The following is a 15,402-nucleotide window of genomic DNA, read 5'->3' as shown; positions in this document are numbered from 1 at the left end:
TCTGGGGCAGAGAATTCCATAGATTTACAACCTCCTTATCTCAATTTTAAATGGGCAGTCCCTTATTGAGACTAGTTTTAGTTGCCCCTATGAGTGGAGATATCCTCTCTGCATCCACCTTGTCTCGCCCCCTCATTATCTTATATATTTCGATCAGATCACCTCTCATTCTTCTGAACTCCAATGTGTATAGGCCCAACCTACTCAACCTAGTGAACCTTCTCTGAACAGCCTCCAATGCAAGTATATCCTTCCTTAAACACGGGGACCAAAATTGTATGCAGTACTCTAGGTGTGACCTCACTAATACCCTGTACAGTTGTAGCAGGACTTCTCTGCTTTTATACTCTATCCTCCTTGCAATAAAGGCCAACATTCCATTTGCCTTCCTGATTACTTCCTGTACCTGCATACTTAACTTTTTGTGTTTCATGCACAAGGACTCCCAAGGAGGAGGTGCACATAGGGCCTTTTAGTAGAAGACATGACCGACACCAACTTTAATACTTGTAATTGAATCACATCTCCTGGTAACTATAGGAAAAAATTTTATTGCCCTATCAGTCAGAACTCATTTTGAAGAGTGATCTTAAACTGGTAAGGATAATAATTAGCTAATGTATAAAAGCAGCTGCTTCATAGCCCTGCAGAAAGTTAAGCTTTTAAAGTTGAAAACAACTTCTGGTGAACAGTCGCCTCTGCTGCACTGTGACATTCCCTACACTGGTCTTCCAGACTGAGATTGCCAATTAGTGCTGAATTAGAAGCAAGTTTGCATTGTGAGCCTATGCCCACAAGGAACTGGATTGAGACTTTTGAAACAGAATTTAAATTCTCAAACAGCCATGGATTACTAGTCCAGTAACATAACCACTGCATTACTTTATCCTGAGCTGATATGCTCCTACCCCCAAAAATACTGTCTTCCATGATCAATATAAATTCGATTTCACGCATTTGGCAGAAGACCGCAAACACTCTAATCCACCAAAGAGCAAAAATCCTTCCAATGCAGATCATACTGGCCAAGCTAGATAATGAACTGTGATGTTAAAATCCTAATTAAAATACTAGTGCTACACCTTACTGAGTTCTGAAACTAGCTCATCACAATCAGAATTATTATACAAAACTGATGTACTCACAGCTCACCCTGATGTCATTACCAAAATGGAGCTATACAGCCACAAGTCTCCACACATACAATTACTACATGCTGAGTCAGAAGAACATAAGAATTAGGAACAGGAGTAGGCCATCTAGCCCCTCGAGCCTGCTCCGCCATTCAAAAAGATCATGGCTGATCTGGCCGTGGACTCAGCTCCACTTACCCGCCCGCTCCCCGTAACCCTTAATTCCCTTATTGGTTAAAAATCTATCTATCTGCGATTTGAATACATTCAATGAGCTAGCCTCAACTGCTTCCTTCGGCAGAGAATTCCACAGATTCACAACCCTCTGGGAGAAGAAATTCCTTCTCAACTCGGTTTTAAATTGGCTCCCCTGTATTTTGAGGCTGTGCCCCCTAGTTCTCGTCTCCCTGACCAGTGGAAACAACCTCTCCGCCTCTAGTCTATCCCTTTCATTATTTTAAATGTTTCTATAAGATCACCCCTCATCCTTCTGAACTCCCAACGAGTAAAGACCCAGTCTACTCAATCTATCATCATAAGGTAACCCCCTCATCTCCGGAATCAGCCTAGTGAATCGTCTCTGTACCCCCTCCAAAGCCAGTATATCCTTCCTTAAGTAAGTTGACCAAAACTGCACGCAGTACTCCAGGTGCGGCCTCACCAATAGCCTATACAGTTGCAGCAGGACCTCCCTGCTTTTGTACTCCATCCCTCTCGCACTGAAGGCCAACATTTAATTTGCCTTTCCGATTACCTGCTGCACCTGCAAACTAACTTTTTGGGATTCATGCACAAGGACCCCCAGGTCCCTCTGCACTGCAACATGTTGTAATTTCTCCCCATTCAAATAATATTCCCTTTTACTGTTTTTTTTTTCCCCAAGGTGGATGACCTCACATTTTCCAACATTGTATTCTATCTGCCAAACCTTAGCCCATTCGCTTAACCTATCTAAATCTCTTTGCAGCCTCTCTGTGTCCTCTACACAACCCGCTTCCCACTAATCTTTGTGTCATCTGCAAATTTTGTTACACTACACTCTGTCCCCTCTTCCAGGTCATCCATGTATATTGTAAACATTTGTGGTCCCAGCACCGATCCCTGTGGCACACCACTAACCACCGATTTCCAACCCGAAAAGGACCCATTTATCCAAGCCAGATGTAAGTGGAAGAACTTCCATCTGGTATAAGAGATTCCTTCTCATTCAGATGGGCGGGGGAGAAATTGAAGTATTTAGGAAGAGTATACCCTGAAAATGAACATCTTCAGAAATTACTGGTATTGCAAACATCAAGAAAATTTCTCAGATAATGAAGCAATCTGTCCTGAATACACCAAGACCTGGACAACATCCAGACTTGGGTTGATATGTGGCAAATAACATTTGTACCATACAAGTGTCAAGCAATGATTAACCCCAGAAAGCCTATCAAACTCCCCATGATATTCAATGGCAGTAATGTTGACAAGTTCCTCACCATCAACATCTTGGGGGTCACCAGTGATCAGAAATTCAATTGTACTAGTCATGTGGGTCTTCTGTGACACATGGCTCACCTCGATTTCCCTAAAAGGCACAGGTGGACAATTAAATAATCTCCACTTGCCTAGATGGGTGCAACTGCAACACCACTTAAGAAGCTCGACGCCATCCTAGATAAAGCAGTCCACTTGATCAGCATCTAAAATTCCTCCTTTACCACCAGGAAACCATTGGTAGCAGTGTTTACTATCTACCGGCTCCACTACAGCTACTTACCATGACTTCTTTGGCAACACCTCCCAAAACCCTGATCTCCACTATTAAGATGAACAAAGGGCAGCGGGTGCATGGAAACATGCGTTCCCCTTCAAATCACATATCATACTTGGACATATATCACTGAGCCTCATTGTCGCTGGGTCATAATTGTGGAATTCCTTACCTCTCAGCATTTTGAGAGCGTCATCACCACACGAACTGCAGCAGTCCAAGAAGGCCCACCATCACCTTCTCAGTGCATCTTGGGATGGGTGTAAGTTTGCCTTGCCATCTGAGAATAAAAAATAAACTGGACAAAATGACAATTTATTGCTCATCCAGGCCACCAAAATTCATCTACCGTGGCTAGAACCGCCAAAGGGAATGGCTAATAATCATCCCAACTGTAATTTTCTTCACATATTAGGCAGCACATCAGTTAAAGTCAACACAAGTGTCTCATTAAATTAACTGTTTGCTGAGAGCATAATGAGAACTATCATCATAGGCAGTCCCTCGAAGCGAGGATGACTTGCTTCCATGCCAAAAAGGGATCTGTTCACAGGTGTTTCAATGAAGGACCGAATACTCCAGAGCCCGAACTACATCTTGAAGGGTGGAAGATGCCTGTGCGTGGATTTTTTTTAAACGTGTGGTGGCCGTTGCACATCAGCCATCACACGGGCTTGACAGAGCTTGCTCTTGGTCCAGTGACAAGGATTACCCAAGACGACTGGAGACCAGCTCTGCTGCACGGACCTAGCGTGCACACATAATCGCAGTGTGGCTGGCCCTCGCCTCTTCTGGGCCCATTGAGGTGCCAACAGTCAAACTTAAACATGCTTCAACTGTGTTTCAATATAAGGTACTAGTGCTTAAACCATATTTCAAAATTATTGAAAGGAATACAATAATTGCTGCAGCAGCACTTCAATATTTTATATCTGTATTTAAATAATGTCACAAGGGGCAAATTCCCAGATGACACTATTTTGGGAGAGAATTCCTCGGCAGAAATTACATGTAATATGTTGATGTTATGTATTTAACCCTTTGTAACTTGCATTACACCTGACCACCAGAGGGCCTACCTGTTGAGTCCCAAGAGATCCCAGCATCCCTTGGGAGCACAGTATATAAACAGGCCACCCATGAGGTACCTGCACTCTGGAACCTTAATAAAGGAGCTAAGGCCACACTTGCTCATTACACACACTACTTTGTGAAGTGTTCTCAGTAACATTCACACTTGGTTTGTTAGCCGAGGCATAGAATACAAGAGCAGGGAGGTTATGCTTGTTGGCTCTCGGCCTTTTGGCTAAGATCGAGTGTAGTCTCGGTTGATTGGGCATTCATATGCAAATTGACTGATTGCAGAAACTCGTTTTTCCACTTTTGCTGGCTCTGGCCTTTTGGCTTGGGCCAAGCGGCAATTGGAGAGAAGAGGAAAATCTGCATGTCGACCGACCATTGGGCGGGTCCAGAGGCCCACCTAGGTGCCGGACTGGCACCACAACAGATTGAAGGCATCGGCCAAAATACACATCGAAAGGAGGAATCTGCAACCCAGATGGCGGCCAACCGAGCAGCGAACCAGGGCGTCCGAAACACCATCCGAGTGACGGTAAAGGAAGTGGATGGACAGACAACGATCAACTGGGACCTTATCGTGAAGAAAATCCTGCTGGGAACATGTGGCATGAAAGTCGCCAACGTCTTCACCTTGCAGGACCTCCCGAAGAGAGGTTACTTCGATGTGATCTTCAGAACCGTCACCCTCTGCCTGAAGTTCCTGAAGGGACTGTAGGAGGCAAGTGAACCGCTGCGCTCAGTGCTGACTTGGGAGCCACTGTTCACCCTCCCGTCACAGAGAAGATGCACTATCACAGTGCAGATGTACAACCCCCACATTGATGTGCTGACTTTCCTCGCCAGGTATGTCGATGGGGCAGGAAACAGCAGCGACTTGAAAGACTTGCACGGGATTTGGACCAGCAAGCGCCAGATCCAGGTCACCATGAAGGTGGACGCCAGCGGAACCATTCTGCACCCCCCCCCCCCCTCCAGCTTCGCCATCGGAGGAAGTCGGGGCTACTTGGTGTACGCTGGCCAACCCAACGTGTGCGGCACCTGCGGGAAGGCAGGCCAGGTGGCGGCAAGCTGCAAAACTGTCATCTGCCGAAACTGCAAGAACGAAGGCCACCAGACAAAGGACTGTAAGGAGACCAAGTGCTGCAACCTCTGTAGTCTGGCTGGGCACCTTTACAAAAACTGCCCCAAACGCAACTTCAGCTATGCGCAGGCAGCAAAGAACATTGCACGAGAGGAGGAGGAAGCTGAGGAACACAACGCTCCAGAGGAGACCCACATCCTCCCCCTGATCAACGCCCGGGGCAAAGAAGCAACCGCCCCCGTGGACTCGGAACAAGTCGGCGAGGAAGACAAGCCTGCTACGGCGAGCTGCGAGACACCAGCAGCCAGCAGTGAAGCTCTCCCCCAGTGCACCGAGTCCAGGAACGAGGAGACAGCAGATGATGAAGCGGGATGGGAGACCGTCAAGAAAAAGGCCCGCAAGCATAAGAACAGGCGAGCAAGGGTCCCTGCGGAAACAACAGGGAAGAGGCGGCTAACAACCACGTCAGACAGCAGCGACGGCAGCTCGTCTGATGAGGAAAGACGAGAAAAAGCTTCTTACTACCGCAACCAAAACAAAAGGCAATACGCTAACCCACAGCCACAGGCAGCCGGGAGCAGTGAAGTGACCGGCGCAGCCCCGCTCCAGGAACCCGCGAGCAGCGAAGTGCCCAGCGCACATGAGCTCCGGAACACTGGGAGCGAAGAAGCAACCAACGCAGACCAGCTCCGGGAGAACGGGAGCAGCGAAGTGCCCAGCACACCCCACCTCCGGAATACCGGGAGTGACGCAGCGATCGAAGCACACCAGCCCGAGACCGACACGACTGATGAAAAGAGGGAACCACCAACACCAGGCGAGGACAGTGCAGAGGACATAACGGACCTTATAACAGCACTGCAGCAGTCCCCTGGTCGAAACACTCCCACGGCAGAGGATGACGACCACGCCAGCCCAGGTGCAGTAGACTTGTATAGTTTAAACCTATGCATGACGGAACTGGCCACTGGGCAGACCTCGGACTTAAAGGACGATTTATTTGAAGAGTAATGTTTGTACCTGTAAACAGTAACTTTAAAATGGATTTTAAAATAGCTACTATTAACGTGCGTAGCGTAAAATCCACTACGCAATGTGTTTCCACCTTGGGGTACCTCGCCAAGGTCAAAGCGGACCTGCTGTTCTTGCAGGAGTGCGGTCTGCCACAGTGGTCACAAAGGTGGGCCCGTGGACCATCCATATGGTCAGGAGGCAACGATTGCCGGTCTTCCGGCCTAGGCATTCTGCTGCGGGGAGGCCGCTTCACCATCACCGAAGTTAAGGAGGTGGTGGGCAGCTGCCTCCTCGTAGCAGATGTAATGTACAAAAATTCCCCTCTAAGGCTAATTAACGTGTATGCCTCGCCTCTCAGAAGCGAGCGGCTGGCCCTCCCAGCAGCTCCCACTGCTGCTGGCGACGTCCAGTCCGGTCATTCTGGGCGGTGACTTCAACTGCATCATCGATGCGGCTGGACGATCCAGCAGAGCCGACAGCAAACTGGACGCCACGTCCAGACTCCTGATGGATGCGGTAAGAGATGCCAAGCTGTGCAACATCTTCAGCAACCCTGCAGATGGAGCACCGCTCAGATACACCTGGTCAAGACCAGACGGGTCCGTCCGTTCCAGAATAGACTTCCTATTTGTGTCCCACACGCTCAAGGTCAGATCCACCGACGTCACGCCGGTATTCTTCTCTGACCACTGCCTCCTCCTGGCCAACTGTCGCCCACAGGAAAACCAGAAAGTTGGCAGAGGGATATGGAAGCTGAACGTGAAACTGTTGACTCCGGAAAACGTTGAGGAACTCAAGAGGGATTACAAAGGTTGGAGAACCGTAAAACCCCTCTGCGATTCCCCGATGCACTGGTGGGAAACAATCAAGACGAACATCAAGAGGTTCTTCATCCTCAAAGGTGTTCAGGAGGCGAGAGGGAGACAGAGGGAATTGTCCCAACTCCAGAAGAGTATGCAAAACCTGCTCCTGCTGCAGTCTCTGGGGTTCGATGTCGCGGAGGAACTCGAAGAGGTGAAGGGCCAGCAAGCCTCGCTCTTTGCCTCAGAGTCCTCCAAGATCATCTTCCGCTCCAGAGTCCGCTCCGTCGAGCAGGATGAGACGTGTTCGCGCTTCTTCTTCCAAAAAGTACACGGGGAGCTCTATGATCACCAGCCTAAAGGAAGAAGACGGTTCTGTGACGTCTTTGCAGCCTGACATGCAGAGGATCAGCAAATCCTTCTATGCCGGGCTGTACGACTTCAAGCCCACAGACCGCGCGGCCTCCCAGTCTTTCCTGTCGTCTATTTCGGAGGTCTTAAGACGACAGCGAGCAGGAGAGTCTGGATCACCCGCTAACTCTGGACGAGCTGACAAAGGCCGTACGGTCCTTCGAGATGAATAAAACTCCCGGAAGCAACGGCAAGTTGTATTCGGCTCTGTGGGACTGGATGGGCCCAGACCTGCTAGAAGTGTACGGGGGTATGCTTCTGGCTGGCAGCATGTCAGAATCGATGAGGAAAGGCATCATCACCCTCATCTACAAGCAGAAGGGGGAGAGGGAGGAAATCAAAAACTGGTGGCCCATTTCGCTGCTCAATGTGGACTACAAGATCCTGTCAAAGGGTCAAGTCTGCTCTTGAGCTGGTGATTCACCCGGACCAGACCTGCGCTGTCCCAGGCAGGAAGATCTCTGATAGCCTTGCGCTACTCAGGGATACGATCGCCTACGTGCGGGTCAGGAGGGTGGACACCTGCTTAATCAGCTTAGACCAGAAGAAAGCCTTTGATAGGATATCGCACATGTACCTGATGGACGTGCTCTCCAAAATGGGGTTTGGGGAGGGTATCCGCAATTGGGTCCAACTGCTCTATACAGACATCAGTAGTGCAGTTCAAATCAACGGGTGGGAAACTGAAAGCTTTCCAATCAGATCTGGAGTCAGGCAAGGCTGTCCTCTCTCCTCTATCTTGTTTGTGTGTTGTATCGAGCCCTTTGCCGAGTCCATCAGGAGGGATGCGAGCATTAGAGGGGTGACGATCCCAGGCAGCGGAGGTGCTCAGGTCATGACCTCCCTGTACATGGATGACGTCGCCGTCTTTTGCTCGGATCCGCAGTTGGTCCGCAGATTGCTCGATTGAACTGGCCTCGGGAGCAAAGGTCAATCGCAGCAAAAGCGAGGCCGTGCTCTTTGGCAACTGGACCGACCGATCCTTTATTCCCTTCACCATTAAACCAGATTACCTGAAGGTGTTGGGAATATGGTTCGGAGTGGACAGGGCGTGGGCCAAAAACTGGGAAGAGCGTATCGCCAAAGTGAAGCAAAAACTGGGATGGTGGAAGTTGCGCTTCCTCTCCATGGCAGGAAAGAACCTGGTCATCAGGAGTGAGGTGCTCTCAGGGTTGCTACACGTGGCACAGGTCTGGCCCATCTCTCGCGGCAGTTACCTGGGCCGTCTTCCACTTTGTCTGGAGCTCCAAAATGGAACGTGTCCGCAGAGACACAATGTACAAATCTCTGGACAGTGGAGGAAAGGATGTTCCGAACGTGGCCCTCATCCTGATGGCCACCTTTGTGTGCGGCTGCATCAAGCTGTGCACAGACCCCCGGTACGCAAACACCAAGTGTCACTACGTGCTGAGTATCTACCTGTCCCCTTTGTTGTGAAGGATGGGCCTGGCCACGCTGCCGCGAAACGCCCCCACCAGCTGGACCATGCCTGCCCACCTGTCCTTCGTGGAAAAGTTTTTCACAAAAAACCCCTTTGACCACAAGACCATAAAAGTGGTCAGCACGTAACGTCCTGGACACTCTACGAAAGGAGGGTGGACCCTGTCGGGTGGTTCCCCAAGCAGACTGTCGAACTCGTTTGGCAGAATGTCTCATCGCCAGAGCTGTCACAAAAGCACCAAGACTGTCACCCATCTCCTTCAGGATTGCGCCTTCGCAAGGCAGGTTTGGAAAGAGATGCAGTGGTTGCTGTCAAGGTTCATCCCGCGCTGCTCCGTAACACAGGACTGTGCTCTACGGGCTGTTCCCAGGGACACACACCGAGACAGACATCACCTGCTGCTGGAGGGCCATCAACTCGGTCAAAGACGCTCTTTGGTCTTGCCGAAACTTGCTGGTCTTCCAGAGCAAGGAGATGTCCACGTCTGCGTGTTGCAGACTGGCGCAATCTTCCATGAACTCATTGAATGGCGGTGCAGGCTCGAAGGGCCGAATGGCCTACTCCTGCACCTATTTTCTATGTTTCTATGTTTCTAAGATCCAGGATTACGTGCTGAGGGACGCACTTAAAATTGGTGCAGTCGCCGCAAAGGCATGGTGGGGAAGGGCCACAGTTTAAAGCCCTTCTGCCACGGTAAACCCAGGGGCAAGAATCAGTACAAAACTCCCCTCGGGCCATACTTGTAACTTCTTTTTTGTGTACATGGAGCACCATGATCTGTAAACACCTATGTAGTGCCATGTACAATGCAAGGTCTGTTTCGTAATGCACATTGGAAAGGAAAAGTGTAAATGTACCGTCACCCATTCCGTGTACTGTATAGTGACACAAGTAATGTAATTTGTTGAATGTACTACAATGTATCCTGTATTGTACCGAATTGTACTTGAACTGAAAAGCAAGGAAATGTATCGAACGGAACTGCCGTCAGCACCCAAATGTAGTGTATGGGATTGCTGACCGCAGCTAAATGTACTGAACTGCTTTTGAATGTACTGTACAAATTTTTATATGAATAAAGTATATTTTGAAATTTAAAAAAAATTACAGTCTCAGTCTCACCATTTATTATGAGTATAACAGTTGATACTGGTGCTTGTTGAAGTTTTCAGTATAGGATACTAAAGTATGGCTACAACAAATGTTTGTTCCTACTATACACTTTAAAATCTGGCTAAGCAATAGCAAAAACAGAAAATGCACTACAAATCTGCCAGCATCTGTAAAGAATCGAACATTTCAGGTGTAACCCTTTTTCATTTTAAGTGTTGGAAAAAGAGGATTTGGGTGAAAAGAATGAAGAGATACTCCAATCATAGGAACGATTAAATAACCTGCAAATTTCTTAATAAAAAAACAGGTAACTATTAGATGATCTGGGAGGTAAAGAAGACAAAAAAGAATGTGTAAATATCAAAGACAGTGAAAAGGTTTGGGAAAGATCCAGACAAGAAAAAAGGCAGGGAGATTAGATTAGAAAAGGAGAAAAAAAACTTATATATGCAGGAAAAATTAAACCAGTAAAGAAAAATAGGCTACCCTCCCCAGGATAACGAATCGGGTGTAGACCCTTCATCAGGATACCATTTTGGCAGAGACATTTTTTTTCTATTTATGGGATTGACAAATCTACTGCGTGTTTTCAGTATTGTTATTTCTGTTGTGGTGCTTTCTTCTGAGCCCAACAGCCTTCCTCCAGAGGAAAAATTCACTTATCTTTCTTGCACATTCGCCATTTTGAGTGACACTGGTGGAGGAGGAAACAGGTTGGTCACCCTCTCACCCAGCCAAGAAGATGAGATTTCAGAGAAGACCATGATACCGAATCACCAAACAGTAAATAAGTTATAACATAAAAACGGAAAATGCTGGAAACAGTCAGCCGGCCAGGCAGCATCTGCGGAGAGAGAAACAAGGTTAACGTTTCAGGTCGATGGTCATTCTCTTTCCACAATGCTGAGTATTTCCAGCACTTTCTGTCTCTATTTGAGATTTCCAGCTCCTGCAGCATTTTGGTTTTGTTACAGTCAATAAGTCAGTACAACCAGACGACCTCCCTCCCAAATCGTCAAATAGCCAGTCCGGATAAGCACAATGAACAGGGAGCAAGCACTATATTCCTTCTTCTTCCTCTGATCTGCGCAGCACTGACGTTGTCGGTCAGCGTCTCAGTAATTTGAGGTGCAACGCCATTGGTGCACAGAAGCACCAATGAGCGGCGGGGCGGGCGGTGATGGACAGTTAGGCTGACCATACACAATTAACCTGGCGTCAAGCACGCGTTCGAATAAGCGGGCAACGCACCAATCGGCGGGCGGCATCGCGGTAGGTTGCCGGGCGGCGGGGTGCTGGGGAGCCGTTAGCCGAGGTAGCGTCGGCCTCGGTTTAAATGTGAGGCGGAGCGAAGCGAAGCGCTGCAGGCAGGGAGGAGCCGCTCCGTGAACGGATATCCCCCACTCACCCGCCGCGCTGCCTTCAGATTTCCTTCCGGCATCTATTGTTGGGAGGTGGTGGCACAGAGAGGCAGCGACTGCCGGGCTTGTGGCGGGCGGGCAATTGCTGCACGACGGCTGTCCGGACACCTGGGCCTGGCGTCAGTTATTGCGGGGGGAGCCGCGGTGCCGGCTGGCAACGGTCGAGTGTGCGATCGCGGCGTGTCTGTCATTCGAGTGGTAGATCTGCGGCGAAACTGGCCGCCGCTTTTAATCGGGATTTATTGTCACCTCCACTTTTGCCCAGTTTCACTGACGGGGTCGCTTCCTCGCCGCTGAACATGAGGTTTCGCATCTACAAGAGGAAAGTCTTTCTCCTGGCGCTCATCATGTTGGTCGCCGCCTTTGCCTTCTGGACGGGCGGAAAGTTCAGAAAAAACGAAGCCTTTCCGAGGGGCGACGAAACTTCGAGGTCGGTGCGAGCTGGCAATGGCAACGCGATCCGGAAAGTTTCCAACGAGTCTCAGCTGAGCAGGTTTGACAAGCCAGAGGTCGACAACCTGACCCTGGTTTACCGCGGAGTCGTTTACCAGCTGAACTTTGACCAGACTGTCAGGAACCAGGAGACCGTAAAGACACGTCCTCCCAATGATGTGGTGGTGGTGATTCAAGTGCACAACAGGCCAGAATACCTGCAGATGCTCGTGGATTCGCTCAGAAAAGCCAAAGGAATAGAAAACGTCTTGTTGATATTCAGCCACGACTTCTGGTCTCCGCAGATCAATCACATCGTAGCTAGCATCGATTTTTGTCAAGTGTTGCAGATATTTTTTCCATTCAGTATCCAGTTGTATCCCAATGAATTCCCAGGACACGATCCTAAAGACTGTCCACGTGACATAAGCAAAGCAAATGCTTTCAAATTGGGCTGTATCAATGCTGAATATCCAGATTCATTCGGCCACTATAGGGAGGCCAAATTCTGTCAGACCAAACATCACTGGTGGTGGAAGTTGCATTTTGTTTGGGAAAGGGTAAAAGTTTTGGAAGATCATAAGGGTTTAATGCTCTTCATTGAAGAGGACCACTACTTGTCACCTGATTTCTATCATGTCTTGAAAAATATGTGGAGCCTGAAGGCTGAAAGTTGTCCTGACTGTGACTTATTGTCCATTGGTTCGTATGCACGTGTCAGTGATTTCACAGATAAAACAAATAAGGTGGAAGTGAAAACCTGGCGATCAACAGAACACAACATGGGCATGGCTATGACTAGAGACACCTATCAGAAAATGATAGAGTGCACAAATACTTTCTGTGAATATGATGACTACAACTGGGACTGGACATTACAGTATTTAACAGTATCCTGTCTGCCTCGGTATTGGAAAGTTATGGTCTGTGAAGTTCCTCGTATTTTCCATGCTGGCGATTGTGGTATGCATCACAAGAAAGCTTGCATGCCATCTGTTGAAATTTCTAAAATTGACAGAATTATAAGTAGCAATGTACAGCACTTGTTCCCAGAAACCATGGCAATAAGTAAAATGTATCCATTGGCTCCAATCACTCCACACGTGAAGAATGGAGGTTGGGGAGATATTAGGGACCATGAACTTTGTACAAGTTACCGCCGACTCCAGTAATTATGTGATAAATTTCTGTGCCAGATCATGTTTTTAATAGTTGTTTAGTTTTCTCCCGTTATAATAACGCATAACAATGGGATATAACCCTTGACTTTCAAGATTAAAAAAATAAATGGCTGCCCTGATGGCTCAGTTGATAAATATTGAGCTTTACAGACTAGGGAGGTCCCAGGTTTGACCTGGTCTGTGTTAAGCTAGCTGATCTCAGCCAGGGTTGCAGTAGGGGTGCTGCAATTGGTTTCAGTATCTTCTGGGTTTTGGGAGAGGAATAATCAGCCATGGTTCCCATTCCCGATCACTACCCAGTGACCATGCTGGAAAATTAATTTTGACAATGTTTGGTGAGGAGAGGGTCAGCTTGGCTATATGCTGCCCACAATTGAATATAGCCTGTCAGCAATCCCCGCCTAGGCCTGAACTTGAAGAATAAGGTGCTGGAGGGCTGCTGGTGCCGATGGACCTGAACCCCACCTTGACTTGATGCCTTTACAAGAAGAGTGGCAGGAAAGAGAATGCAATTTTTTTTGCTTTTTAAAGAAAATAAGCCCTTGTAGCAAGAGTTACCATTCTTATCATTGACTTTATTGTGTATGATCTGATGAGTGAAGAGAAGAAAATGTAAGCAGACAAAGACGCCAAAGGTGCTCATTTTATGTTGTGGTTTTTAAAGTTCTGTTTTCATTGTTCAGTTTACTTTACAGATGAGCCTTGTTTAGCTCAGTGTTGTCACTCTGCTCTTTCAGTGTATCGGTACTGTGCTGAAAATCCCACATGGTACTACGCCTTAATATGTGGTATACTAGTGTGATTCTCTTAAATTTATCACCAAGTTGCTTCCGCCACCAATGACAAACCTGCAACTATAAATACTTAGTGTTATATAGCTCAAAATGCTCCCCATAAAATACCCAGATATGAAAGAGAAAAATCTAGTTACAGTGCTGGGTATTTTTCAAAGTTCAAGTGGAATTAATATGAAAATGTCATTAGCCCACCGTTATGTTTGCTGAATTTGTAGCAAAGGAAAAACGCTGTGTGAAAATCTCACCCACTCACCAATACACCGTACTGAAATCTTAGTGACAATATTGTTCAGTTCTTTCCTTAAAGCACAAATCTGTAACTAAGTGAGACAACAATGCAATGTTTTCAGTCAAATGTTGATGATAGCATCCAGAAAACCAACATGTCTATTTTTCCCAGTAATTGGAGATAATAGTGTTCAGGCAACTTAACAGATATTGCCTCATGGCAGTTTGAGATACTGTTACTTCCCTGAAAGTGTCCTCTGTTTAAAAGCAAATGCCTTGGTTGTAATTTTTTTTTGTATTTCAGTGTACAGCCACCTCCAATAAAAGGAACAAGAAAGCAACTTTTATGACATACAAGAGATACTGTATTCTCAACATGGTTTAAAATGTACTTAAGACTTTTTAAAATTCAACTGCAACTACACTACATTTTGTTTTTTAAACACTTGTCACTTTTCTTCCCTATTTACCAATCACATCAGTACAACTTAAAAAAATTGTGCATTCATTCATTCATTTTAAGGGGTGGAGAGAAAGTGTTATGGGGAAGTACATTTTTTGTTTAAAATATTCACTCATACTATGTAGAAAAATAATAGACTGACAATATTTAATGGTTTCATGAAAACACCTACTTTGTTGCCCCATGGAGACTGTTGAGTGAGATCAACCTTGCTGTCATGCCATTCTAGTGATAACGCCTACAGGGAACACCTCTTTGTTCCAGTGTGGCCTCACAAGAAACAGTAGGGACAACAACTTCAGATCAAAATGAGACCTTTGGAAAATCAATATACCAGTCTACCACCTATGATTTTGTCAGTTGTTTCCTATAGAGCAGCACAAAGATATTTTCCATCAGTAATATCACTGGAATGGCCCAGCAAAACTCAACCCTCCCCTCAAAAGCCAGGTACAAATAGCTCATGGACTTCTTTGTCTTTAAGATAAAAGCCATCCATTTAGCTCTCTATGCTCGTTTCTACTCTCCAGCTCACACTATCTCCCCCGCCCCCGTCTCCCAAGGCCCTCTCCATGTTCATGTCGACCACAAGATTCACCTGCCTTGATCCACTTATCATTCAATTCCTGGCTTCCACAGAAGCTAACATTGTTAATGGCTTCCTTTCCTCAATTATTGTCTGTCACCTTTTCAAAACCACAAGTCACCTCATTCCTCAAAAAAAACTCATCACTGGTTCATCTGTCCTCTTCAGCTACCACCTTCCTCAGGCATTGTCTCTCCTTTCAAAACTACTGTTATAAAGCCATTTTAAAAAAAAAAAACCTCCTCTATCCTCGAGAAATGATTACCCCATCACCAACCTCCCTTTCCTTTCCAAGGTCCTTGAATCTGCTATTTTCCAAACTTGCTCTAACTGACCAAAGTCATCATCTTTAGGTCTCTGCCACAATCTTCAATCCATTGCCACTCCAAATCTCCATGACCACTCATTCAGGCTGAAGTTGTTTCAAGGTCTTGCTGGCCTTCCATTCTCCATAAGCTCCAACTT

General features: G+C 47.0%; 1 protein-coding gene across 1 annotated transcript; it reads left to right on the top strand.

Moving 5' to 3' along the window:
- The first annotated feature begins 11,177 nt into the window (after positions 1–11,177).
- Positions 11,178–14,223, top strand: mgat2 (alpha-1,6-mannosyl-glycoprotein 2-beta-N-acetylglucosaminyltransferase). The gene has a single exon (XM_070877530.1). It carries the CDS (start codon positions 11,550–11,552, stop codon positions 12,852–12,854), a length of 1,305 nt encoding a protein of 434 aa, XP_070733631.1. The 5' UTR covers positions 11,178–11,549; the 3' UTR covers positions 12,855–14,223.
- Positions 14,224–15,402: the final 1,179 nt, after the last annotated feature.

Source organism: Pristiophorus japonicus, chromosome 4 (genome assembly GCF_044704955.1).
Source record: "Pristiophorus japonicus isolate sPriJap1 chromosome 4, sPriJap1.hap1, whole genome shotgun sequence".
Classification (NCBI taxonomy): Eukaryota; Metazoa; Chordata; class Chondrichthyes; family Pristiophoridae; genus Pristiophorus; species Pristiophorus japonicus.
The sequence above is the reverse complement of the archived record's forward strand: the minus strand, read 5'-3'. Positions and strand labels throughout refer to the sequence as shown.

What these genes read in the sequence shown, in the direction of transcription:
- mgat2 (XM_070877530.1), top strand. Translation starts at nt 11,550, where the DNA reads ATGAGGTTTCGCATCTACAAGAGGAAAGTCTTTCTCCTGGCGCTCATC.